Raw genomic sequence first — 26324 nt, forward strand, 5'->3', positions numbered from 1 at the left:
TAGTGTCTGGACTCTATGGGCCACAAGCACTGCAGATCACACCATCACCTCCAGGGCTTTGATCCTGCATCTTTGTGCACCGCCTGCATCCTCTGCCCTGAGCATCATCCCTCATCTTGAGGCTCCAAACCCAATGAGACAGGCTTAGATAAAGGCACATTTGTTCCTGATAAGTAAAGAATCCCAGCACATAAGAACAACCTCTGCACACATCTCGCATCTCCAAAGAGACCTCAGACAAACCCAACAGTGCCCTGTCTTATAATAACAGCAGCATTCACCCACTCCAATAGGTAATTGCTGGCTCCATAGATGCCTCCATCATACAAATTACGGATGTTTTTATCTTGCCCATAGAAAACCCAGCTTGCCCCAAGGAGCCAGAACTTGAGCCAGGCTCATCCATGCCCCACCATGGGTAGCCTCGCCTGCCTTGCTCCACGCTCCTTTGCTGCCTCTTCCTTAACAAAGCAGCTTTTAATTCTGATGCGGTGCTTCCAGTTCTCAGAAACAGCATGGACAGGACATTACAGTCCCCTTGGGTTTATATAAACATGTCCTGTTTATTACCCTTTGCAGTGAATGTCTGAGCTGAAACACTGTTATTTGGTGGAAAACAGTAGAAATTGGAGCCATGCCTCAATGCGCTGCACAAGGCTGGGACCATGGCTTGGGAGCTGGTTGAAGAAGGTCAATAAGCTCTTTATTATGAGAACAATTTTCTTAATGGCTTCAGAATATACTCTTATACACTTCAATGCCTTGTTCTGTTCTTCCAGTCTCCCCACTTGCCTCTAGCCATGCCCCTGCATGACTGAGCACATAGAGTGGCAAAGCCCCATCAAGCGTAGCTCCAGCATCCATAGGGTACCGGTCCCAGCACCGTTCCAGACAGAGACCCCAAACCAGCCCACACAGAAAGGAATGTTTTGCTTCTCCCTTGTTTACATCCCTTCACTGAGTCACTGACTAAACACATTTTGGGGTATTTATGCTCCTCAAAACCATCATTTCCAGCCTGTGATTCCAGCTAATTTAAACGTGGCCCTGCCAAGCACCAATGAACTATGGAGAAAGATTCCAGGCAGGTTTGACACCACTCACATTTGGAGGAATAAATGGGAGCAGACTGTTACATATGATGATTCTCGCCTGTCTTTCCTTAGGGTGCCTATCGCAAGTGCGTTAATTAATCGAAACAACACATTTACATGATTAGGGATTAACTCCTGTGCTTCTCCTTTGGCTAATTACTGTACCTATAGCTCCAGTGAGGAAGGAAACACCTTGGGGAAAAGCAGGAGCCTTCAGAGCTTGTTTCATATGAACTGGCTGTCAAATACAAGGATTAGAAAAATGCTCACTTCTCCCTTCTCTCCTGTGACACCTGAGATCTGCTTGTTTTATCTCTCTTGACTCCCATGCAGCATCCACACTCGGTTGTAGCAGGAAAACACAACTGGGTTTTCTTCCCTCGGTTTGCTCCCCTGTTTCTTGTTGCCTGTCATCCTCCGGCTGCTCACAGGCTCCGGCTGTCACTACACACCGGGTGGAAAAGAACACTTTACAATGGGGGTTTCAATCTGGTGGATTCATTAACTTTCCCTGCCCAGGGTATGCCTGTAGGTCTCTACTCTCAGCTCACAGGGAGCAGGGATCTATATATTCAACATGACAAGCACTGTAAGCCCAGCTCCAGGAGTCCTTCCCTGGCCACACATTTTGGATACAGCCACCCTGTGCATCCTCCCAATCCATCTGCTGGTTTCCATAGCAAATAGAAGGGATCACTGGATTCCTTCCAGGCTCCATAGCAACATTTATACCTGGGCTCCTCCACCCACTGACATCCCTCCTTGCTCACATCTCCCCTGGTCCCAAAACTGTTTGCATCCCTGGTTTTCAGCCTGTGGTCCCATGAAGCCAGAGGCATCCTGGCAGTGCATGGCTGAAGTGATGCTGCATTCCTTCCCTGAGCTACCAGTGATGGGTCAAGTTGTCCTTGTAATCTCCATCACCTGCTTTAAGCTTGCAAGAGGCTCTGACCTATTCACTGAGCTGTGTGGAAAGGCTGGTGAAGCAGGGGCTGGTAGAAAACACACAAAGCACTGAAGAACTATTGAGAGAAATAAAGGTATTAAAGAGAATTGAGCCTTTTTGCTGCTGGAATTAATGCATCAACTCAGATTTGAAGCAGGAAGATATTTAGCACTGAATAAACAGCTATTACTTTTCCATGGACTTTTGCAAGGAAACCTTTCCCAGCTTGCTCTTAGGGGAATTCCTGCCATAGAGTTGTGCCTTGACCCAAAATTCAAAGAGGCACCATTGTGTTTGCACCTCTCAAGACCATTTCTTGTTTGATGAGAAATCAAGCTCCTCTCAGATGGAGACCTCTATTTTTCCAGGGATCTCTGCATCTGGGCAATCCCTTGGGAAGGTGTCAAACACTCACCAGCATCAACAGGACCAGAGCCAAGGCCTCTTAAAACCAAGTGTTAGTGACAAGTGCTACACAAACAGATTGCATAGACCTGAATTCCTATTCCTTCCAAGAGCACCTGGATTACCCAAGCACACAATTAACCCCAGAGGAACCTTAAGGAAAAGCAAGGATTCACTTTCCACCACCAGGATAACTGGTCCTGATGTAATTTCCTTTTTCCCATTGCAGGAGACAAAACAAGAGAGCAGAGGTAAATATTCCCAACTCCAGATGCAACACAGGCTTTGTCTGTAACTACAGCCCATAAAGTGCTTCTTCCCCGGCACAAAAGGGCACAGAATGTTGACTTTCAACACCAAGTAACCCTTTAAAGCATTACCTGATTGCACAATAATTCCCTGCCACTGCTCAGAGGAAAAGAGGCTTCGCTTTCCCTATTATCCCATCGAAGCTTTTAGAGACCTTGCTGGCGACTTAAAGGCAGCACTTCAGGGTAGAAAGAGCCATAATAAAAGCTACTTCTCCCTTCAGATGCTGACTTGTTTGTTTAAATGAGCCCTGCCTGAATCCCCTATGAACTAACCAGCTTCACCATCACCTCAACTCAGATCAGCTCAGCTCCCTCCCAGGCTGGCGAGGAGGAGAGTTAATTCATTACTTACCTATAATTAGGGTTTATTTCTTCCCCCAGCTCTCTCAGTGCAGGTTTCTATGCTCATGGCAGGGTGAGGAAGAGGAGGCTCAGTCCCATCCTCCTGCTGAGCTTCCTTGTAGCAGAACACAGCAAACTTCAATGAATTTCCTCTCTGTTACCCCTTTACAAGGGCTTTCGTTTTAAAGTGGATGGAGATGCTTGCTGGGGTTTCTCTGCAGCATCAGTAGATGATCTGTTAACATTCCCCATGCCTTCTTCATATCCTTGTTAGCACACTCACAGAAACACCAGTGCATGTCCATACTTTACTTACACTGGGAATACTGCCCTAACTCCTGTGTGTATTAACACCTGAACATGCACAGACATTATACCTGAGCAGTGAGCACCTTTGCTGTGCAGATGCAGAGAGGACCATGGCTGGTTTTTGGTAGCTGCTCCCAGGATCCCACCCCAGGGTTCCTGGGGCATGGATCCCCTATGCATTGCACAGACAATGGTCAACATAAACCTATATAAGATAGAATAGCTTTGGCTAAGGTGAGATGGGAATCAACATAAACCTATATAAAATAGAACAGCTTTGGCTAAGGTGAGATGGGAACAACACCTATTGGAAAACCTCCTCCAGGGCCTTGTGATGCTGCTGGACCAACATTGCTGACATTCCTGTGGCCAGTTCCCTTTCTAGGGCCAAGGAAGTGTCACTGCACACACCAGCATCAACCAGCCTGTTGCAGACCTAAACCTGTTGGTTGAGGCTCCTCCTGAGGACCTTGTTCCCATCCCAACAAGCAGCAGACAGGGAAAGCAATAAAGCCAAGTTCTGTTAATTCTCCATCTACAAGCAGCCATCAGGGGAAAACATCTCAGAGTGTGAGCATCTCAGCCTGTGAACATGTTTCACAACGGAGCCTCATCAGCAAACAGGGTATTTTAGTGATTCACATGGTTTCCCTTACTGAAGGCTCATGAACTCATTTTGGAAACCCAGGAAAAGTGCTTTATTCTAACTGCAAGGAGATCCAGCAACTACTGCAAATCAAACCCCAACCCAGCTTTTCCATTCACTCCTGTGCCATGACCCTTGTTTGCCACCTTTAGATGCCTAAATATACAAGGTTTGCAAGCTAACAGAGACCAAACTAAAGCTCCCATGAAGCAAACTGCCTTCAAAGGCATCATTTCTGCACTGTCTTGTGCTCTTTAAGTGTCTTACATAGGATTCCTGTAGAAAAAATATGATGGCTACATAGGTCTATGTGGATTTTTAAGCTCCAATTCCACTTTTCTTCTCTTTAACACTACTCATTCCCAAATGCATTGTTCTATTTCATTCACACTAACTCCCACAGACAACTGAAATTCAAACAAGCTAAGTGGTTATTTACCTTTTCTTAAACTTGCTTTGAATTTAAATCTCTGCAAACAAGCTCTGATGATTGGAATCATTTAAAAACAACACTTTGGCTTAAAGGGAGAGAAAATCATGCAGCTGAACAACATCATTATTATTCCTTCTTCTTGATTTTGACAGGTTTTTAAGCAAGTAACAGGTGAGTTTACAATGGGGAGGTTCAAGAAGCCCAGGGAAATAAAAGGGGAAGGAAAAACCCTACTACAGAAGCACTTGACACCCCATTAGCAGTTGGTCTTTCACCACACTTTAATTAGTGGAGCTGTTGGCTGTGGACACACACACTGCTTCAAGTCTATCTATTTACACTGCCACCACTAATGAAGCTGGAGGAGAAGCAGATGTGTTGGTCCTTGGGATGCGCAGGGCAGGCTCCTGCACTGGCTAATAGGCAATCAGTGTTTGCCCGTCAAAAATCTGTGGTGTGACTCATAGGATTAAACTTGAATAGGAGGATAGAGGCAGATAAAACAAAGCAATGTTAACAAGTGTGAACCATGGCAAGAAATAGGCCACTTGGAAGGTGTTTTGATGATCTTTAAGATCTTCCAACCCATTCTATTACTGTGTGATAGGAAAGGGAGAAGCTCTCCTGAAGATACATCGATCAAGAAGGTCCAGGCTCCTCTCTAAGGCTGATGGGTGCAGTGATGCTCTTCAGCATGCACAGGGAAGAGGAAGAAATCTGGTGTCATGGGGGGACACCAGAGCCTGTTTCTCCCTGTGATGACCCCTTAAGATCCTGAATTTAGCAGAGAAAGGTATTAAAGAAGCAGCTGGAACCTGCCACCACAAAATCCACTGTGTCAATTCAACACCAGCTCCTAGCAGGGAGGGAGACAAAGCAGCAAACCACCAGCTACAGGAGAAATCCTCCATCATTTGGGAGTTGCATTCAAAGCAAGTGCATGGAGAATCACTTGCTTTTGTCAGGTGTCTCGGGTTTATCCTATTGAAAGTGCAGCTATTTAAAGATGAAAAGAGAATCTATAACCCACGAGAAGCGCCAGAGTCTCACAGAATTAGCCCACATCTTCCTTAACCTGATCCAAAAGCATCAGAGCTCACGTTTGAAAGACTTTGAAAGACCTGATAACATTTGCAATAGTCTCAGCTTCAGCTTTGAAGCTCTCCCCAAAGACTGGGTTTTTCCTGTCTCTGCATGGATTTATAATCACCTGCCAACATCTGCGCCGAGCCTGAGCTATTGGGGGAGATTCATGCTTTGAAGTGACGATGCATCAAAGCCTGAGCGCAATCGATGCCACCCTCGCATCACCTCCAGTCAAACATTGACATGTGAGGAGGTACCATCGCCAGCTTGTGCTAATAACACCTATTCCCTGCATACAGATAAAGTTGTATCTGCTTCTATCCCTTCCTAGGACTTGGTGGGATTAAAGGGGAAGAAACAATGGCATCTGCCCTTCTTGCTGGGTGTGATGTCTCCAAGGGCTCTCCTGCTTGAATGTGTCTGATACAGACAAGAGATAGTCCCTTGCATAAAACAAAGCTGGTAACACTGACAAATAAGTTTCCTGAACCACAAGGATGAGACTGATTTATCTTCATGTGGATTAGGTTTTAAGTAGCACTTTTCCTCCCCAAGGGGAAACTGAGGCAGACATCCAGCACACAACCTCCCCCATGTGCCTCAGAATGAGCCCCAGGCTCACAAACTCCACTTTATCTCCCTTCCATCTCATAGGCTCATGTAAAAAAGGACCAAATGGCAGGTTTGGTAGCTGGTACACAAGCCTCAAGTATTCATTTCCCTCTCAGGCCACACCACTACCCAGACAGATCTTGGAACACACTTGTCCTCATTGCCTTAGGGATGTACAGGGCTTCAGAAGTGAAGAGAGCACATAGAGTTCTAGCACCAGTTGTTTTAGGTTTCCTTTTAAATAGAAGTTATAGATACTGTAATAATTACTAGCACTGATTGAATGCAGCTACAAAAGCCTCCTGCAGACACTGTTCATCTCTAGTCATTACAAGGTATGCACGTGAGGGAAGAGAAACACAGAGATCCAGATAAGCTTCTCTGCTCCCTACCCAGATGGATGAGATCTTAAAAACAAGCAACCAACCAATCCTCCCCTCCAAACATCACCTAAACCAAATGTCTTCACTTTCCTTTAGCTGAACAAAACCTGAGTGCATCAGACTGTCACTAATTTTCCTTCCTGGCAATTATTGATCTTGTGGCAGCGTGACTGTAAGTGGTGACAGTTATGCCTATAAAATATTGTTCTCTTGAAGAAATCTATAATCCTAATGTTCTGCATCAGTATTTGATGATTTGCAGTGGGAGGAAAGGAGAAGAAGGAGACTGAGAGGGGACTGAAAGGTACCCAGACTGTGGGATCAGCACTGGGAGGATGGGGAACCATCCAGCCCCTCAGAGGAGAAGGTCATAGAGGCAGGAGCCTGGGGACCAGCCCCTCAAGACTGAAGAAGCTACTTAAGCTTATGAGCACAGTCAAGCTATTCCCAAGTTACCACTCCTTCAGGAACCTCCATCTCCCATTCTCCCCTTGTCTCATCCTCTTATCAGACCCCAGCAAATCCTTAGATGGGGCTGCACAGCCATATACTGGTAGAGGAAGACCTGTGGCTTGCTCACATTTCTCCTCCCATAGGAAAAACCCAGCTTGGGTTTTGCCTCTCTTACCCCCAGCAACCCCAAGCTCACTTCACCCTGCAGCATCCACAAGATCTCTCAACCCAACACCCTCATAACCCCAAGGACCCAACACACAGAGCATCTCCCACAGCACATAACCAACCACCCAGGCTGTCAGGATAAAGGAAGGGAATAACCAAAAGCAAAGCACTTGCATTTCTGCAGCGCAGGTTTCACAGCTGTTTGCATCTGGCACATGGATGCATCATGCACACGCAGCAGCCAAGCAGTTGGAGCAAAGCACGTTGTGGCCAGGCTTGCACATGGAAACAGTGATTTTTCCCCTGTGAAGCAGCTCTGATTAGGCAGCAAATGATGAAGAGCAAACTTGGAGGCTGGAGCTAAATAGCCTGGCCTTCGTTACCAGCAATAGGAAGCAGATGGCTCCGAGCAGCAGCAGAGCTTTGATTTGGGGGATTTCAAGAAATCAAAGCTTTCAGAAACAAGAAGTAAAGTCCTTCACTTTTTCTGGTCAATTCCTGGTATCCTTGGGCTTCTCAGCCAGAACTTCACATCCATGGGGAGAGCTTTGTGTTTTATAGGAGCTTAATCTGATTTAGTGGGCACACAGGTGGACTAGTGTTTGCTTTTGCAGCCAAAATATACAATGGCTTACCAAGAAGGCTGAGAGAAGAATAATGTTCCTGTCCTTCACCATGAAGGACTTATTGCTGTTTTCCCATTATTTGCACAAAACCCAGCTTGAAGTGATGCTGGGCTTGAACAGTTGAAAGCAAAAGCCAGGTTGAAGGTTTAAGCACAGGCACACACACCCTTAGCTCTCCATAGGCAATTAAATGGGCCTGAGGAAAGTGCCATCATTACACTGGTTTTCTGCATAGTAAATAACATATGTACAAATGGATGCAGCATCTTCTGCTGGATTTTTATCTCTCAATCCCTGCATTAATTGAATTGTCAGGACTATTCCATTCCAGCATGCTTTAACTGGACTTTTTGGCTTCATTTGTGCTGCAAGAAGACTTATGGGCATGATGCTGAATGGTTTTCAGCCTCAGCAGGCACAAATCAGTTTGGTAGAGGCTGGAGCAGTCAGGATTCTGGGATGGTTTTAGGCCCAGTTTAGGATGACCTGAGTCCATGACACAGCCTGGAAGTGTCCATTCCCATTGCACATGTCCATGGGAAAAGTAACCTGCAGCTTCTTGGCCTGGGAATGAGGTTGGGGTGCATTATTCAGAAGTAAATGTGAGGTGATGTTCTCCTTCATCACCATGACTAGATCGATTTAATGCAGGTGATGTTCATTAACATTGATCCAGGTTTTCCCTGCTCTGATCCCACTTATTGCAGTGTGAAGCCAGGCAGTGTTAGCACCTCATCAATGCCTGTGGCACAAGATGCCAGCTCATTTACTGTGTCCGAATTAGCAATGCAAAGCCTCTGCCAGCATTTATCTCGTTTCCCAGAATATGGAAGGCTCAGTCAAGCAGAGCTCAGCCTCTCAGTAACTCAGCCCCTCACTATTGCAAAGCTCACCAAAGTGCTTAGGGAAAGAATGATTTGGTTTGAGACCGTTTGTTTTGAGACCAGAGAGGGGAACTCTGCTCACCCTTGCAAGCAGGATAGATGGAGCAGGGCAGGGTTTGCTAGGGAGACTGCTTGGAGCTGAGTGGGGATGCTGCAATGGATCCCCTAGATGGAAACCACAGCTCCAGCACACAGACCTATGGAAAACCAGCACTGGAGACTCTCAGATGTCCCTAATTCCCTGCCTCATCCTCTCATCAAATAAATGACATAAAACCTCATCCAGGTGATGGTTTTACCACCTACCAGGAAAATCCCATCCTTGCTTTTGAGGCTGGAGGGCTCATTCCCATCTGAGGACCATCCTTAAGGAGGAGAGCGATGGCAGCTTTCACATGTGCCTCCTGTCATGGGTGCAGCAGCACTGCTGGTCTGCAGAGAGGTCCACACTGAGCACAGCCCAAAAGCAGCTGTTTGCCCTGACAGAAGGAAGGGGGAGAGAAAATTAATGAGCTTCTCTTCAATTCAGACAATTGCTCTGACCTCTTTTTATCAAATACGCCTGTAAATAACCCATTTCCTTCCAACAAACCCATTCAGGATGACATTTCACTCCATCACATCACTGTCAGATGTTGTGTTATTAGAGAAATCCTTTCTTTGACAAATAATTATGTGCCTTGCAAAATAGTTGCATGTTGAGAGAAAAGGCATTTTCACTAAGAAGCCAAACTCTTCCCCCCACAGTGCTGACAAGCTCTAATCAAATGGCACTCACAAGCATCCCCTGGTCGGAATCTGTAGCATCATTTGCTTTCAAAATCCCTGCAACTTGATTTTTATCCTGGTTTCCAAAAGGAGAGGAGGTTTCAGCATCTGTGCTGGTTGATCTGGGTGCTTCTCATGTTCAGTTCACTACCAGTGTTTAAGATCATTTGGTTATGGGTGGAAGGACGGGTAGAACACAGGATGGAAGGGTCCCAGATATGAGGTTTGTGAACAGTTTGGCCTGAGTAAAGCAAATTAAGCAATCCATAAAGTTTCATCCATGACATCCTCTGTTGGCAAGGTGCTGCTGGCCAGTTGCCCCATGCTGGTGGTCCCAGTCTGCATCCATGCAGCTAGAGAGATGCCCTCCCACCACCCTGCCTTGTCTGGGCAGGATCAAGGTTACTGAAATAAAAGAGGACAGGTATGGGATAAAGGATCCAAACCCATGGGACGTAAAAACTCATTAGTCCTCCTGTTGTATGAGATGCTGCAGAACGGACCCCATGAAAACAGAGCTGGTGGTAATGGGAGCAGGATGCTATCAAACATGAATCACAGGCTCCAAATGAAAGAGTGGAAGTCAGAACCACACTCTTCTAATATTATTTCCTGACAGCAACAGGAACACTTAGGGGAAAGATTAGAGGAGCTCTGGTACTTGGAGCTCTGTAAAATGCTATGGAGCTCTTCAGGGGCAATGTTGAACAAAACTGCAGTCGTAAACCCCCCTGCAATACAAATACACCAATCCCCATTGGAACCAGGTCTGCATGGAGAGCTTATGTGTCTGGGGGACAAGGAGGAGGGATCACCTCTGCGTCTCCTCTAACTCATACTAGGTAGGAGTTAGGTAATGGAGAAACGTCCCTAGTAGTAAGGAGTTAGGTAATGGAGAAACGTCCCTAGTAGTAAGGACATTGAGGCAATGGAGCCAGTGGTGTGGGGACCAGTGAAGTCTCCAACTTTATGGGATTTATGAAAACAGGATAGGAAATGATAGAGCAGATATAGGTAGATGGAGGGTGGTTTTCTGTGATGTCCTGATGCCCTCTCCCAGCCCTATTTTCTATGACTGTATTAAGGTATATATAAGAACAACAGGAGAATTTCAGACTGAAATCCTGGTCCTGTTGAGTTCAGGGAGATTTGCAGTTAATCCTGATGGCTTCACTTTGATGAAGCTCGACATTTCTATTAGCTCTACTTGGACTTCCACTTGCAGCAGCCCCTCTCTTATCCAACAGTCTCCCCAAGGAGCACTGGGCTATGCTAGGCAGCAAAGGGCACTTGGCTGTGATCCTGTGGGTTGGTGTCTTTACCCAGGCATTGCTCATAGAGCCTGGAAATTGGGTATTCTTTATGCTATTGATTGCTTAGGTTTGATATTGTGATCCCATACAGTCCCCTGCACTGCATGAAGTGAAGGGTAGAGTTGCTGCCATCATCATCTGGGGTCTTTCCTCCACTATAGTCTCAGTGTTAGGAACAGATTAAAGACAAAGGCAGCATTGTGAGCATTACCAGCTACCTTTGAAAATAAATCAAAGGAAAGGACTGTGGAAATGACATTTGATGATATGGAATTTTGGGAAGAGGAGTTTTTCAAGGTGAGTTGTTTGAATCCTCCATGAAATCCACTAATGCATTGTCGTGCTGCAGAAATTGCTGGTTATTTAATTCCACTCACTCTTTCCCTCTCCTGAACTGCTGTCTCCTCATGTCCTATTCTTCCCTTTCAGTCCAGTGCTCTATTTTCATAGTTCATTAAGACATAACTAAGGCTCTAAGGCTGAACAAACAAAGGCTGAAATAGCACAGCGAGCTAAAACCCCACAAACATCCATAGGCTACATCAGCAAACAGCTGATGACAGCAACAGAACCAAGGAGCTAACACTGTAAGTAGAAAGGCCCTGCTATTGCTCTAGGTATTGCTAAGATCTTGTTTCTCGAATGGGTTGCTCAGGGAGGTTGTGAATGCTCCATCCTTGGCAGTGTTCAAGGCCAGGTTGGATGAAGCCTTGGGTGATATGGTTTAGTGTGAGGTGTCCCTGCCCATGGCAGGGGGTTTAGAACTGGATGATCTTAAGGTCCTTTCCAACCTGAACTGTTCTATGATTCTATTATCTGTGTCCAAGAATGGCATCTAGAGCTTCACCTTCAATAGCCTGTTTTTATCAAAGACTAAAGGCAGCAAATGTGTTGGAACAGAGAGATAACTGATGTTGGCAGATGTATTCATGTAGAGAATGAGGCTCATCTCATGTAGAGATGAGTCACTGATGTCAGTGACAGAGGCTCCCTTGACCGCTAAACAAAAGCCACTTACCCTAACTGAGAATTAGGATCTTCATCAGGCCAGCAACAAGCTCTGAAGAGTCCTTTTAGGCTCATATGCAAGCAAATCTACACCAACAGCCAGCCAGATCCCATTGGCTTTGAAGGACATGGAGCGCTGCTCAGTCCGAGACATTTCTGGACCTGTCTTTTCAAATCCATCCCTGTTTCCTGGTGAAAGCAGAGCTCTAAGCTGTGGGCTGCATGATGAAAGGAGCCTCTGCAAGAAGCTGGGAGGCCTGGCTGAGTGGGAGCTGCATCCCAGTGTTTGTTCAGGGATGCTTTTGAGTGCTGATGCTCTGGAGATCGTGAATAGTTAGGGCTGGAAAGGACCTTCGGATCCATGGAGCACAGCACCCACTCCCTTCCTGCAGTATCTTCAGCAGGCAAGCACAGCAAAGCGATTTATCCCTTGCCTGCTTACCCACCAGAGAAAATCTCATTTCCTGAATTCACCCTCCCCATTTGGGTCATTAAATTGTCTTCTCTTATTTACAGCACTGAAGCTGTGAGGATGACACTTGTGGATGTGTGCAGGTATCTGAAATGTACCCGCTTCAAACACTGCTCATGCAAAGTGGGTAGTTACACTGAGACACGGCATGAAAAATAATACACCAGCCCAAATGTCAAATATAATCACGGGTGATATTAACCTCCCTGCTGAAAGGAATACATCCCTTTGTGAAATAACCTGGCTTTAACACTCAAGATTGCTACAACAGATTAAACGGCAGCCCCTGATAAGTTGCCTGCACTAAAAGCATCATGGAAATTGAAAACATAATGTACCTCACTGAAGTGATTCACACTATTAATATGTAGAGTTTTGGAAGCTCTAGTTTTATCAAGAGTTGAACAGTGGGAATAAGTGAGAGTTTGTTTCCTCGGGGCTTTTTTTCTGAGTAACAAAAGGAAACAGATGCATTTATGTCCAGGGAAGGAAAAAGAAGGAAAATTGGTTCTGAGAAATAAAGGTTGGCACTCGCAGCAAAATCTGTTCTATACTGGGTAGATGAAAAGGGAGAGCGCTCGCTTTGCACTGCCCTCTTCCTGAGCAATGGGTTCGCAGTGACATTTCCAACCACATCTGCACGTGCAACACGTGTCTCTGTATCCAATTGCTATGGGAGATCTCTGCATTGCTCTCTTGTCCAGCTGGCAGCCAGCAGCTCAATTAGCCACTGAGGGCTGATTCCAGCTCTTCCTGTTCAGTTTGTAGCTGTGCTTTCTCAACTACAGATCCATCCCCCTTGGTAGCCACCACTGCAGTGGGCTGGGCTATGTGGCATCCCAAAGCACTGTAGGCAAGAAGTGGTGGAATCCACTTCATTAACTCAGTCTGCATAGAAGTGATGTGACTTCCCATAGGAAACCCCAAACCTTGGTAAGAGTATTTCAATACTCAGAGGCTGAACCAAACCTTAGCTGGTGCTGACCAAAGCCAGACTCCAAATCTGGTAGAAGATGACAAGGGAGAGATGTTTCAGAGCATCGTTTCTCCAAGGAAGGGATGTAAATCTGGTTACCTGTAGGATGGAAAAACTCATTGCATGATAAACAAATAGGGATCAAAACCCCAGTCCGGACACATCCACCCTTCTCCACACAGACAAAAGGGCAAAATAAAGTAGATTTAACAATTAATAAGCTTATTATTAGGTGTAGTATAGTAGATGTAATAAATCAATACTCTTATTCTAGATTTTGATGCAAACAAGTGCTAATTACTATGTTAATACCGAACAAGATGATCCATGGATGACTACAAGAAAGGCTAAGCCATTCATCATAGGATGGACACCCACACCCCAGCATACATACCCCATCACCCAGTCTGCACTCAGCTGAGACTTCCAGACCTTGTGAGATGCAGAAATGTCAGATTTCCTTTCAATTATGGTGTCTCAGAATCAATTTCAGTGGCAAGCCTCAGGCTCAGTAGCTCGGCTTTAAGAGCTAAACTGTTCTGTTTAATCTGCTTGTTGACTTTTCAGATGTCGTGCTGCCAGAGCTGCACCTTTGGTCTATGAAAACATTGTGCAGCTGCTCCTGTTCCCTCAAAGGCTGTTTAATATCCAGAGCTGCTGTCTCTTCAGAAACAGTACACTGTGAGCCTAGAAATCCCTTGCCAGTGCCTCTGCAAGCTTGGGATACAGCTGCCTTAAAGCATCCTTCCAAATGGGTATTGGCAGTGAAGATACTGCTCCTTACCCACGTGTTAGGGCATGGATGCGGACTGCTTTGCTTTGTTTTCACCAGTGTCCAGCTCCCTCAGGAGATGCTGAAGGACATAAAAGACCAGAAGCATTTTCTCAGTGCTGAAATGAAAAGGCAAAAGCCTCAGCACCATGACATATGCTGTTTCTCACTGCATTGACAGCACTTAGGAAAACACTGTTTGCACCGATGGGTTTGAATCCAATCATACAGGATCACTTGTGCATCCTCGCCTATTCCAAGTCCACCATGGGACTACAAAACCTGGTGTTTGAAGTAAGGGAGAGAAACAAGGGCTCCAGGAAAGAAATCCTGGTGTGGGTATTCATATATGTGCTGGTGCTGAGGGAGCAATGAGGGACTTGCTGGATTCATATGGAAAGGCAAAATGATTTCAGGTATTACCTTCCCTCTCCCCCCCGCACAGGCTCTGGCCATCGCTCCCTTCCACAGTGATGCACGTGCTGGGGATAATGCCACCATGTACCAAACATCTTCTTTCCTAGAGCATTCAGGAGAGGCTGGGGTGTGCTGTGCCACAGAATCAATTATTGGTACATGAGGGAGCTGTTCCCATTCCTCCTGGCTGCAGTAATGCCTCTGCTACACCACTTCAAAAGAAATACTGGTTACCCAAATCCCAATGATCCCTCCCCTACCCAGAGCCTGGCACGTTGGCAGCAGCAGTGAGGAGGCTGCAGGGCTGGAGCCATAGAGATGCCCCAGTCTTGCTTCACAATGAATTTCACCCCAGATAATATGCTCTTCAGCCTTATATTTTCTAGACTTAAGCTGGGTTATTCATGAAAAGCAAATACTTCATCCAGTTCCCAGCAACTCCTTAATTTAGGTGGGAATTGTTGACTTTTGGAAGTGTGAGCAATAGTGAGTGATAGGATGGAAGGAGTGATGCTGCTCGTCATCCCTGACAACAGAGAACAGGACCCACTCTTTACAACTGATTCTGAGACAAGGCAAAGGTCAGAACATCACAGGATTCCCAGGCACAACACTTCCTTGGTCTTTATTCCTTGTCTTTGCACAAAGCTCTTGATACACCCAGTGAATAAGAGTCCCAATGCCCCAAAGCAATTTTCAGCAGCAATAGCCTGTGAAAAAAAATCATGGAGCATTATCACTCATTAACATTACAAGGCAGAAAAGACTGAGGTAGGGGAAGAGCCAAAAGCTCTCTGGTTCTTTTTGCCATAGTGAAGTGGATCGCTAAAGGAGAAGTGCTCCGAGTGAACCCACAGATGAGAGAGGGACAAATCACACCCTTGCATATAAGTGGGTAAACACAAGGTCTGGGGGAGGCTATTCCAAGCTGAGGAAGGTTTACTCATCTCATCTCGCTGCCTGTAAATGCATCCAAGCAGAATCGCTTTCAGCAGCACGAGAGCCTCAACACCCTCTCTCATTTCTAAATGTGAGGAAGGAAAAGCAGATTTGTGTGTTTCTTCCCGTGGATTGTTGTTGTCAAATTGAAATCCAGGGGCTGAAAATTGAATCCTGCCGAGTTGTGATAACTTCATCTGAAGTTCTGATGGTTGAAGGTATTGAGCAAGGCTCACAGCGACTTCAGCAATGAAGAACAAGACCTGGTGTTGGCAGCCTGTGAAAGAGATGGGAAGAACAGAGCTTACCAAAAAAATCAGCCTAGTTTTCAGCCTAGGAAATGAAAAAAGCCAATTCCTGTTCTCAGGTACATTTCTGGACATCATCTGGGGATCCAGCCACTTGGCCGTGGTTTTATTTATGAAGACAGAGCATTCTAAAGCTTAACCTCTATAGTACTTACAGGGGCATCGTCTGACTTTTTGGCTGAGCAATATTCTTGATAAGCAGGCATTACAGGAGGCCTCCATCCATATTTTAAAAGCTCCTGGCACATCATGATTAACACTATTCTGTAGCTAATTCATGTTAACCATCATCTTTAGGCATTTAACTTTAAGAGGTGATGTCAAGAGAATGTCCATGTCCTGTCTTTCCTATTGAGAACTAACTTCTTTTTCTTTTCATGAGAGAACAGGAGCTTCCTCTTCCTCCTTTCCCACTTTCCAGCCCATTTGTCATCAAAGATCACTCCAGATTTATGATCCAGGGGTAGGTAGGGTTAATGGGTTATTTTTCCTATGGAATAATGCTATTAGGGCCCTACCCTGTTTAAGTACTTTGGAAAAGCCCACCTTACTCTGGTCTGTATTGCTGGCTCTCTAATGCAGCCCTCTGAGTTATTCAAGTACAGGAGAGCTGTTCATGGCCTGGAGAAAACATAGGACAAAAGAGAGAACAGACAATCTCAGTTTCCAAATCACTTCCAGCAGCTCTGAGGCTGCTGGTTCTCTTAGGAATGACTTGCCATTCCAACAATATATGTTCCTAGCCTGCTCCTCTCAGTATTAACTAAACCAGCAGTGCGTACTATAGAAACAGGGATTAATTGAATTAACAGCAAGACTACAACAAGCTGTAAAATTCCTCTTCCAAAACAACCAATTAAAATGCCTGATTTCAGTTCTCAGCCTGATGGTTTCATCAGAAGGGTCATGAACACACTGATATTTGTTCCTTCCACTCTGAACCAAGAAATACAGAAACATCTGCAAACAGAAAGGCAGAACTCATGTAGAAAGCAAACCCAATAAACAGAGAGCAAACTAATTCCTCAGTTTAAGATATACAGAAGAGGGATTTGACCCTTCTCCAGCACTATTCCAGTGAGCTTGTTGAGCATACAATAGCAATGATGTTGCTCCTATGAAGTCAGTGGTTTGATCAGTTTTCTCACTTAAGAAATGATTGATTTTCCCATATTACCAAGATAAAAGCTAGCCTGCAATATATAGGTCACAAACTCTTCTTTCTCCACCTTCCACATCTCTGGGCACTGTACAAGTAGAATTAATGCTGATAATAATAATAAACTCCTTTGGAGTGTAATGATTATTCATTACCAGGAGTACATCACTTCTGCAGTCTCCTCTTCCCTCAGCTGCGTGATACTCTGGGCTATACTGCTTATATTGAAGAGAAACAATCAATAAGCACCATGCAAGCCTGGGCTCCATGGGGTGCTAATATCTCCGTTGCTGAGTTAGGCACACAGTCCTCTTTGCTCCAGCTAATTCCATGTGCCAAACACAAACCCCATCCAGTAAAACAGAGAAGCAAAAGAAAGCATGTCTCCAAACTGTACCTCATGAGAATGGTGATGTCCTGGGACAGCAGGTATGTGCTGTTGACAAGGGGATATGGACAAACCATACCCATATCCCAAATCCTTCATGGGAGCACTGGGAGGATCAGAGCAGGGCAAGCACAAGGTTGAGAAGCTACTGTTCATCTGCAGGATCCTTTCTCCATCAGGTGTCATGGGCAAGAACCAAAGCAATGATTGAGCCCTTAAGAAGTAGCAAAAAGAGCTGGCACCTTAATGGGATTAAAATTTCAATGGGAGGAGCTTTAACCACCTGAGAACCTGTGACTCAAGAGCTTCAAGTCCTGAAGCAGAACATCACACCTGGTCCCAAAGCTTTCATGGTCTGTTTCCATGTGCTTCCCATCAAGCCATCATCCTGCAGTGAGAGCTCCGAGCTCTCTCTTTCCAGCCTCTGAATATAATTCATTTAAGCTCTTATGAGGCAATTCATATCCAGATTCTATTAGAAGTGGAAGGTCCTTTATTTCCTCAGTGTATTGAGCACACAGAGCGCTGTGGTTAATTTTATTTCTGTGCTTTCTGTGTTTTAATAATGATCTCCCCAGTTATATTTGACTCTGAATAGATGGGGGAGATAGATAGGAGTTGGAATAATGTAATTATGTACTGCAGGCAGAGAAATAGCGGTAAACATTATGTGCAATGAATATGTGACTGGAGCAGAGACATGAAGGACTGCTTGAAGGTATAAAGTTATAAGATCTAGAAGTCAGGTTGAATGGGGCTTGGAGCAAGCTGCTCTAGTGGAAGGTGGCTCTCCCCATGGCAGGGGCTTGGGACTGGGTGAGCTTTAAGTTCCCTTCCTATCCAAACCAGGCTGGGATTCTATGAAAATGTGATATATCTGCACACACAGAAGTATGCAAAGTGATGGAAATATGATTTTTGTCAAGAAATAATGTGCAAATGCAATATACCCATATAGCTCCAGGGCCACATCTATGTGCATTCTCTCTCTTTTGCTGTCTTCCTGAAGCCAAATAAGATAAAGGCTTATCAGAACAATGCCAATCTTCCTGTGACACTGGGTATTCATGTGTTGAACACCAGCAGGAGATAGCACACAGCTTCAAGCTCGTACAGGCCAAGGCCTGTCGTTTTTAATATGCCTTTGACATATTAAAATGACAGCTGAGCTCTCTATAGGCTGCATCCCATTCCTCCAGCTGTCTGTGGAAGCATCTCAAACCAGCACAAGACACTTCCACCACCAGCTGCACCACTAATTCTGCATCAGAGATGATTCCAAGTGCATCCAGCAGCCTCAGTGATGGCAGCCTGAGACCCATGTAAAAGCAGCCAGGCTTTGTAAGCCTTGATTAAAACCCAGGAAGGGATTTCCTTACATTTTCCCACTATTCCTTTTACAGATGCCCACAGTTCACATGTTTTCATTAAATGAATGTGCTGCAGTTTCAGGGGGATGCAGATATTGAGACACCTTGAGGGGTGTTTCTTACAAGCCAAGAAATGGGCAAATTAAAACCCATCCATGCAGGATGCTGGAATTCCCTTGGCAGAGTCAGGGAGAAACAATTGAAACAAATGGGGTTAAACAGCAGACAATTTCCCTCGTGTTTTTGGGGTTTTTTCCCATGTGAAGTCAGCCGTCCCATCAGCAGCATCTCCACAACTGGAAACTGCAAAAGCCTAACACAGGGAAGGCTCCCATTCCATACCCTGACACTTGTGTATTGCTGGCTCCCTGTGCTTTGACCCTTGTTTTCACTGCCCATATCATCCTGCCCCAAAGGGCCCAGAAGCTGAACAGGAGCGTTGCTATTAACAAGATGCTGAGCAATTCACTTAAACAGAAAGAGCTATCCAGCTTCTCCCAGTAATTCTCTTCAAGTGGGAGATGAATACAATTCACTGGAGTTGCCCTTCATCACTTAGAGAGAGAAGCGAGCTTTGAACATCCCCAAGTGAAGTGATTTGAGCTTAAACCCTCCTCCTCTATCTCCCCTGGCCCCTTCATCCCCAAAGGGATGCCACATCTCAGCACTGTATGATCATCCCTCTCGAGGCTGATTAGCCAGAGCTGGAGTTCAGGGAGGTGAGAACATCAGCATCCTTACAGTGATGCTTGATTGTCAATGGCTGCAAGTCCTCCCAATTAGCCTGGAAACTGCTTCAAAAACACTTTAAAAATGAAGTTTAACAAAAAGCCAGCCTTGTTGCCTTTCTTCAGCCCTCTCCACCATACCAAAGCCTTCAAGAATAGCTAAGGATAACTTTAATAGCCGAGAAGGGCCCATTTGAGCATCAGCTTGTTAGTGCCTCTGCTGTGCTGTGCACGGAGCAGCCATCAGCTCACAATGCTGGCCCTGCTTCCAGGGAGCACTCGCTGCATATAAGCAAGAGGATTAGGCTGTGAAGTTCACCTCCAAGAGAACCACCAAAGGGCTTTCAAGCAGAAAGGTTGACTGGCTCACCTGCTTCCAGAGGAGCTGGTGAGAGAAGACTCATTTCAGGAACCATCACTCCCTGCAGCAAGTCCATCCTCTCCATCCTCTCCGACTCTTTTCTGCCTCCTTTTGCTGTAATGACCTGCAGCTCATCGGAGGGGGCTCAGTGGGGAGAACAGTAGCAGCACATGCCTTAATAAATAATACCTGTGAGATGGCTTTTAAGGCTGCAGTTTGGTGAGGGATCTAATAAAGCACCAGGAAAGATTAAGGGGAAAATGTGTGTCCAGGGAAATGGCTTGGATGCAGCACTGGCACTCAGGAGGTGACGGTGGTGCCTCACTGGGATGGGTGGTACCCATCCTCTCCATCCCCTCTGCTGTGATTCCTTTGGGGAATGAGGCAATATTAAAGCTCATCCAGTTCCAACCATGGGCAAGGACACCTTCCACTAGAGCAGGTAGCTCCAAGCCCCATCCAACATGGTCACAACACTGCCAGGGATGGGGCAGCCACAGCTTCTCTGGACACCTTGTGCCAACACCTCAGCACCCTCACAGTGAAGAAGAGATGTTTCTGCATTGAGGTTTTGGGGCAGTTCTGCTCAGTTTCAGCATATTTCCAAGGACTGGCTGCACTCTTGGCTCTAAGCGATCGCAGGAGACCAGCTCCAGCCGCTGCTCAAGTCAAGGTCCATACAAATGAGAAATCATCACTGGCATGTTTGCATAACAGAGTTAAGGGAAGCATTTGCACTGGGGAAACAGGAGGAATATCTTTAGTTATAGGCTACAGCAATTTAACATGACTGTTAAACACATCTGATGAAAGCAGCGCCAAATACATTGGCAAGCGTATCCCTACCGAAATCAAAATGCTTCATAGCATTAACCCTCCATTAATGATTTTGGTTTTCAGCTATAAAAAGAGACAGAGGGGGAATATACTGAAAATAACACAGTTCCCTTTTTATTCATTCCCACACAGGCCCTTGCTTTCCAACACATTTATTTTGCGTTATTGTTTCTCGTGGAGCTGCGAAGAAATTCAATCCTTGAAAACAGAACACATAAATTAAACCAAATGCTTTGATTAGCGCAAAACAACTGACGCTTCCGTTCCTGAGTAATCCAAACACGAAACTCAGAAAACCAATTTCTTGCCTGAGAAGCCTCTTTAAAAGGGAATGGTGTTTTAAAGGGGAATGGTGTTTTGTAACGCTTCTGTATCATGTGGACTGGTGTCAGCATCTTAGTCTTTGGAAGCTAAAACCACTTGGAACCCACTGAAACACCAGCTCTGAGCTGTTTTGGAGCACACAGGTCTTTCCAGCCCTTTCCTATAACCTCTTACACAGAAAAATCCCTGGTTGTTCCTGGAATTTCTTGACTAGGATATAAATAACTATGTAAATTATAGTGATTGCATACATAATGTGTCTGATCTTTAAAGGAAAAGTATAACTACAGTGGACTGCATTTCTCCCTCCATCCATCGCTTTTATGGAATAAAACCACACAGGTTTCCTCCATGGAAATAACCTGGTTTTGAAAGGAAAATTAAGGTAATTTGCATGGGTGACCACTTCTTTTGTTGAGCAGTTTTTTGGTAGATTCTTTCACACAGCTGCATTAAAACAGAGGAAAAAAAGACCTTTCCTTTCTCTGAACACTTTCTGTTACCACAGGAAGTTGTAAAACACATTCACTGGGAGCAAAGAGAGGAAATATTGTCCCACAAGGTAGGAAGAGGCAACCACAGGCATGCAAAGAGAAGCTGTGTTGGGTGACACAAAGCCCACCTGCAGCAGGACTCCTTGCCCTAGAGCCAGTCTTTCTCTCCCTATCCCACTGCATGGTGGAATGAAGCTGATTTACTGATCCATACTGGAATCAAAGGGGAACCCTCAAGCTTTTGAGCATGTCCATCAAGAGACCATTAGAATCAGCCCACAGCGATGCTTGCACATGGGCTGAACGGGAAGGGACTTGTAAAGTAGGAGCAGATGTACAAAAGCCCAGCCAAGCTGGGCAAACATCCCAAACATCTGCTCTGTTAATGCAGGCAGAGGTTTGGCAGCGAAAGATTTGCATTATGAGCTCCGCTTGGGTTGTCTCCTTGGAGGGAATCAGCCAAACAGCAGCAGGTTGGACTCGTCTTTTCTGTGCTTAGGTACATGGGTGAGCATGGCAGGAAGAGGCACCAAGTCCTCCATGTATCAGAGGCATTCTGTCTTAAACTTCTGCCTCAGGGCTTTCTGCACGTTCTGTATCTTCTCCGTGATCACTGTGTCACTGAGGTGATCCCCAAACTTCTGCTTCAACAGCACCCGGATGATTTTGATGCAGCGTTCATCCATCATGGGCTTCGCCTCTCGGAAAGTGTTGCCCCTCCGGCCCGTGATGGAGTGGCTCTGGATGTAGTCGGATGTGAAGAGCTTGTAGAGCAGTGTCTTGCAGGCAGTGCTGATTTTCTGGTCGAAGCGGATGGTCTCTTTGAGCTGTTCCTTGGTGTAGCCATTGAAGAGCTCCACCACCTCGCATGGTTGCCGGAGGGGCTCCTCCTGGAAGGACAGGGATTCCAGCCTCTGCACCTTCTTCTTCAGAGAGAGGACGTCCTGTTGGAGGTCCAACACCATCCTCTCCAGCTGCTCTATCTTCTCCATCCTGAAAAGTTAATATTATATGTCTAAAGGCAAGAAGACACCATAGCTTCACTATGTGGATATTGCTAAAGGATGTAACGCCTCCAGCCAAGCAGGGACAGGACAACTTCTTTGTCACAGTGTCAGCCCATCCAGCTATGCCTGGGTGAGGAGCAAGGCAGGAGAGAAGAATGACATGGTCTGGGGTTTTCAGTAGCTTAGAAATGATCAGTTTAACCCTCAACCCCTCCTTGTCATGCACGTATGGAGGCCTTGACATTAAGCCTTCTTCTCAGTTCTAAGGATAGTTATAAGCCCTGTCCTGCAAGCTCCAAGAGGCAGATATATGTGGCACAAAATGACACCCAGGAAATGACAATGCAGTACTGTGAGATGATTTTTGACACCTATTTCTTTGCAGGAAACCTGTCCATCACTGGGTACTTATCATCAGAGTAATGGACAATAAAGCAAGGAACAACACAATCATGTTCAGACACGATAGATGTCATTTTGGTTGTTATAGGCACGAGCTCTGTGCTTCCTGCACTGTTTTAGAGCCTTCTTGCATCTCTAACTCCTACAGTCTGAAAGAGAATCCTGGCTCTGATTACATAGTGATTCAGCAGCTCTTGGTTCTAAAATTACACCATTTTCTCACCCAGCTGTGGTCTCACTGCTCTTTGTTGTAGTGAGGAGGAAAACACAGTCAAGAACAAGTGCCTTCTTTAGCTAATCACCTTTCCACTTCAGGACCAAAATCCTTCTGAACTCTCTCGAAGTCATCTGTCTCTTGTAAAGCATCGAGCTTGAGCTCCTCACAGCTGGAAGAAACAAGCAAGCTAAAAAAGCACTGCCACAGAAAGCTTTATGCTCAGATTCATTCCCAAAGAGAATTATCTGTAATTCAAAGGTTGGAATTCAAAGCAATCCTGTCTTCATTTACAGCAAGAATATAATGGATGCAGAGGAAATATCAGTGGTTCTTCATGTGGCAACCTCTTGTGCATCCCTCTTTACATGCAGAGCAAGCCTTGGATCATGGACACTGGGGACCTCCCATTGACCCACTAAGGGATGAGCATTCCAGAGCACAAGGGACTCAATTGCTCTGCAGTGTGTACCCACACAAACTCCCTTTATCTTTTGCACTTTGGGTTTAAATCTACATTAACATCTATTCAATGTGAGCACAACCAGGACACGGAAACAGAATGGACAGAACCCACACTATGAAATGAATATGTATGGTGTGAATCATTCAAGGTCCTCCTCAAAGGGTACCTGTTCAGGCAGATGTGTTGTTGGCACTGGGACAAGGTGCCATCTGACCTCCTCTTCATCGGCAGGGCAACATAATCTACATGCAGGGATGGGAAACAAGCTGTTGAAAAGGTCCTGGATCCCTCTATCTCCAGAATAGATTATCTACGCACTCCTGCTAGATTGCATGGGAACACATTATTCCCTTTGCATAAACAGAGTGATTCAGACATGCTTTCCAGGATTAAACAAGAGGGATTTTGCTGTTAGAAAAAGGTGGTATTTCAAGGATTCTTCTTCTGTTCCCATCATAAAAGACATAGTGAGCAAGGCAAGGAAAGCCAGAGCATCTCTGGACACTGCCGTTAGCCAGCAGGAAGGTAATGCACTAGCATGTTTTTATAACCACATTTAATGTATGTAATAGTGGATAAAGCAGGGAAATAGGCAAATCTGAGAAGGTTTGACTAACGGAGACACAAAGCTTTGGGGTATTTCACACTCATTCAGGCAGGCTAGATTATTTTTTAGCTTGTGGAGAAAGAACTGCTAAAGTAAGAGACAGAATTGGTGCCTTATAGTGTAGAAAGCATAGGCTACCAAACAGTACGTCCCTTTAGACAGCCCTCCTGGAGGAGATATCCCACATGGAAAGGACCATAAAATGTCATCTCTAACCTTTGTAACCCTGGGAGAAAGCACACAGAGCCCTGGAGCAAAGCAGCTCTGCAGGTCCCCATCCCAAGCATCATGATAAGGCAGGAGAGAGCTAAAAGCCAATGTCCTAATTTACAGCCATGGTTACCTCTAGCAGCTGGACCAGCCCCATCCTCTTCACCCTGGGAAGTCCCTGGCATGGCCATGGAGACAAACGTGGATGGAGGTGCAAAGGCACTGGCTGGGTGGTGGGATCCTGCCATTGAGTGGGACCTTGATGCTGCATTGCCCAGGGCACGTCTCTCCTTGAGGATGGAGGAGCTGTCAGCATCATGGGGCAGGCTGGTCTCGGACATCCTCAGCAGGGGCTTTGCAGGGTAAGTCCTATCACTGTGGTATTTCCTGGGTGCATTCCCTGGGGTCCATTTTGGGAAGGTTTTCCTGGATTTCTTTGGCTGGGGTGGCATCATGCTGTGAATGGCTGGTTCTTCTTCTGAAAGCAAGGCAGATAGTCAAGATGTGCCATGGGGTAATGATGTTGGGTATCTCCCACCTAATGCTTGTTACCTTGATCATCATGATGTGAAATATATGACAGGACTACAACACAGCATCCTCCCATCCCCAAATCCCAATGGAAGAAGAAAGGTGCAACCTTCCAAATCCTTACTCACTCAGCTTCTCCAGGAGCTGTCTATCTTCCAGCAGCTTCTTCTCCAAAATATCTTTATGCTCTGTAGGAAGAGAGGTTTTTTCAGCACTGAACTCCTCTAAAGGTTGCTCCTGAGCAGCCTCACATTGCAAAGCCGGGGACAGAAGGGTGGCACTCACCACTTATGCCTTCCACCATGCCCCAGTAGAGCCCACTGAAGCCAGGGCAGCGGGCCAGCACTTGCTCCCCCACTGTATAGAGATGGAAAGGCTTGCGGGGCTCCTTGATGTTCTCAATGTTGATCACCCTGCTGCCATCGGGCCAGCTGATGAGGACGTAGAGCTTGGTCGACATCGGGGCTGCCCACCTAGTGCAGGGGGAGCAGTAGGGAAGGGTCACAGCATGGCTTTGTGCTCTGTCGTAGCTGGGAGGAATAGCAGATGATGCTCTACCTGAGGAGTGCAGCCTATGGGTATAAAACACTTGTCCCTATATCTTTTCTGCCAGTTATTTCTCCTCTCCTACCCTTATACGCTTGCCTTGTCCTAAACCCCTTCCCTGAGAGGTTGACCTGGGCACAGGCTTTAGTGTGCCCCAGTTTAATTAGAAGAGGAACTGCATCTCCAGCCATCACCTGGGGAGAGCCAGGACCAGCTCTCACACAGAATCCATTGGGCAGACACCAGATAAGCCACCGAGCTGGTTTCTGCACCCATGTGAACCAGCACAGATCAATTGACTTTAATAGGTCTACAGCAATTTCCTGCAGCACAGGATTTTACCTGTGTGCTATCAAGGCAGTACAGAGAAGAAACTCAAAAAGACCCAGCAGTATTCCAGGAAATGACCATTCCTTTGCCTGCACAGTTATTTTCCCCAGTAAATGTCAAAGTACTTTGATAACGAGGGCAGCAAATTGCTACTATTACACACATGGGGAAACTGAGGCACGGACCAGTAAAAGATATATCTAAGGCAGACAAGTAGCTAAACTGCAAGGGGCTGGTATCTGGGGTCCCACTGAGATACCCTGCTTCCACCTTGCTGCGCATCACCCCAGGCCATCCTTCTACTGCTCTGCAGCAGGATCTGTGGGCTGGGGCTGAGCCCTGCATGGAGAATGGCCCTGGTGTCCAAAGCCAGTAAGAGGGAGCTGGGGCAGGGAGGGGAACCATGGAGCAGGGACAAGCTGGCAGGAAGGGCAGCTACAACCTAATGTATTGCAGTCTCTTGCTTTGCCTCTGCACCCCCATTAAAGCCTGGGTTTAATCCCTCTCACTTGGGAGGTTCAGTTCACCCTGGAGAACTTCTTCCTTCTGCCTTTTCCCCTCCACCATCACCATCATGTACAGCAAAGCTCCTTGCAAGGAGCCGTCAGCCTGCTCTGCTGGCACAGACTCAGCCCTGGCTCACTCCAATGCTTTTCTCTTGGCCAAGACACGCTCTGGG

At 46.0% G+C, this 26324-nt stretch overlaps 1 protein-coding gene across 1 annotated transcript; it reads right to left on the bottom strand.

Moving 5' to 3' along the window:
• Positions 1 to 21831: 21831 nt before the first annotated feature.
• LOC117436719 (uncharacterized) lies at positions 21832 to 25229 on the bottom strand. Its single transcript, XM_034066576.1, has 6 exons — positions 25055 to 25229; positions 24898 to 24957; positions 24372 to 24716; positions 23588 to 23663; positions 23044 to 23127; positions 21832 to 22325 (listed from the first exon to the last, which is right to left on the bottom strand). Exons 1-6 carry the CDS (start codon positions 25227 to 25229, stop codon positions 21878 to 21880), a joined length of 1188 nt encoding a protein of 395 aa, XP_033922467.1. The 3' UTR covers positions 21832 to 21877.
• Between the last annotated feature and the right edge of the window lie 1095 nt (positions 25230 to 26324).

The sequence above is a fragment of the Melopsittacus undulatus genome, chromosome 10 (assembly GCF_012275295.1).
Source record: "Melopsittacus undulatus isolate bMelUnd1 chromosome 10, bMelUnd1.mat.Z, whole genome shotgun sequence".
In the NCBI taxonomy this organism is placed as follows: domain Eukaryota; kingdom Metazoa; phylum Chordata; class Aves; order Psittaciformes; family Psittaculidae; genus Melopsittacus; species Melopsittacus undulatus.

What these genes read in the sequence shown, in the direction of transcription:
- LOC117436719 (XM_034066576.1), bottom strand. Translation starts at nt 25,229, where the DNA reads ATGTCGACCAAGCTCTACGTCCTCATCAGCTGGCCCGATGGCAGCAGG. An exon ending in GGCTGGTCCAGCTGCTAGAG is followed by an intron (nt 23,664 to 24,371) that starts GTAACCATGGCT and finishes CCCTGCATGTAG; the next exon opens with ATTATGTTGCCCTGCCGATG. An exon ending in TTTGGTCCTGAAGTGGAAAG is followed by an intron (nt 22,326 to 23,043) that starts GTGATTAGCTAA and finishes TTAACTTTTCAG; the next exon opens with GATGGAGAAGATAGAGCAGC.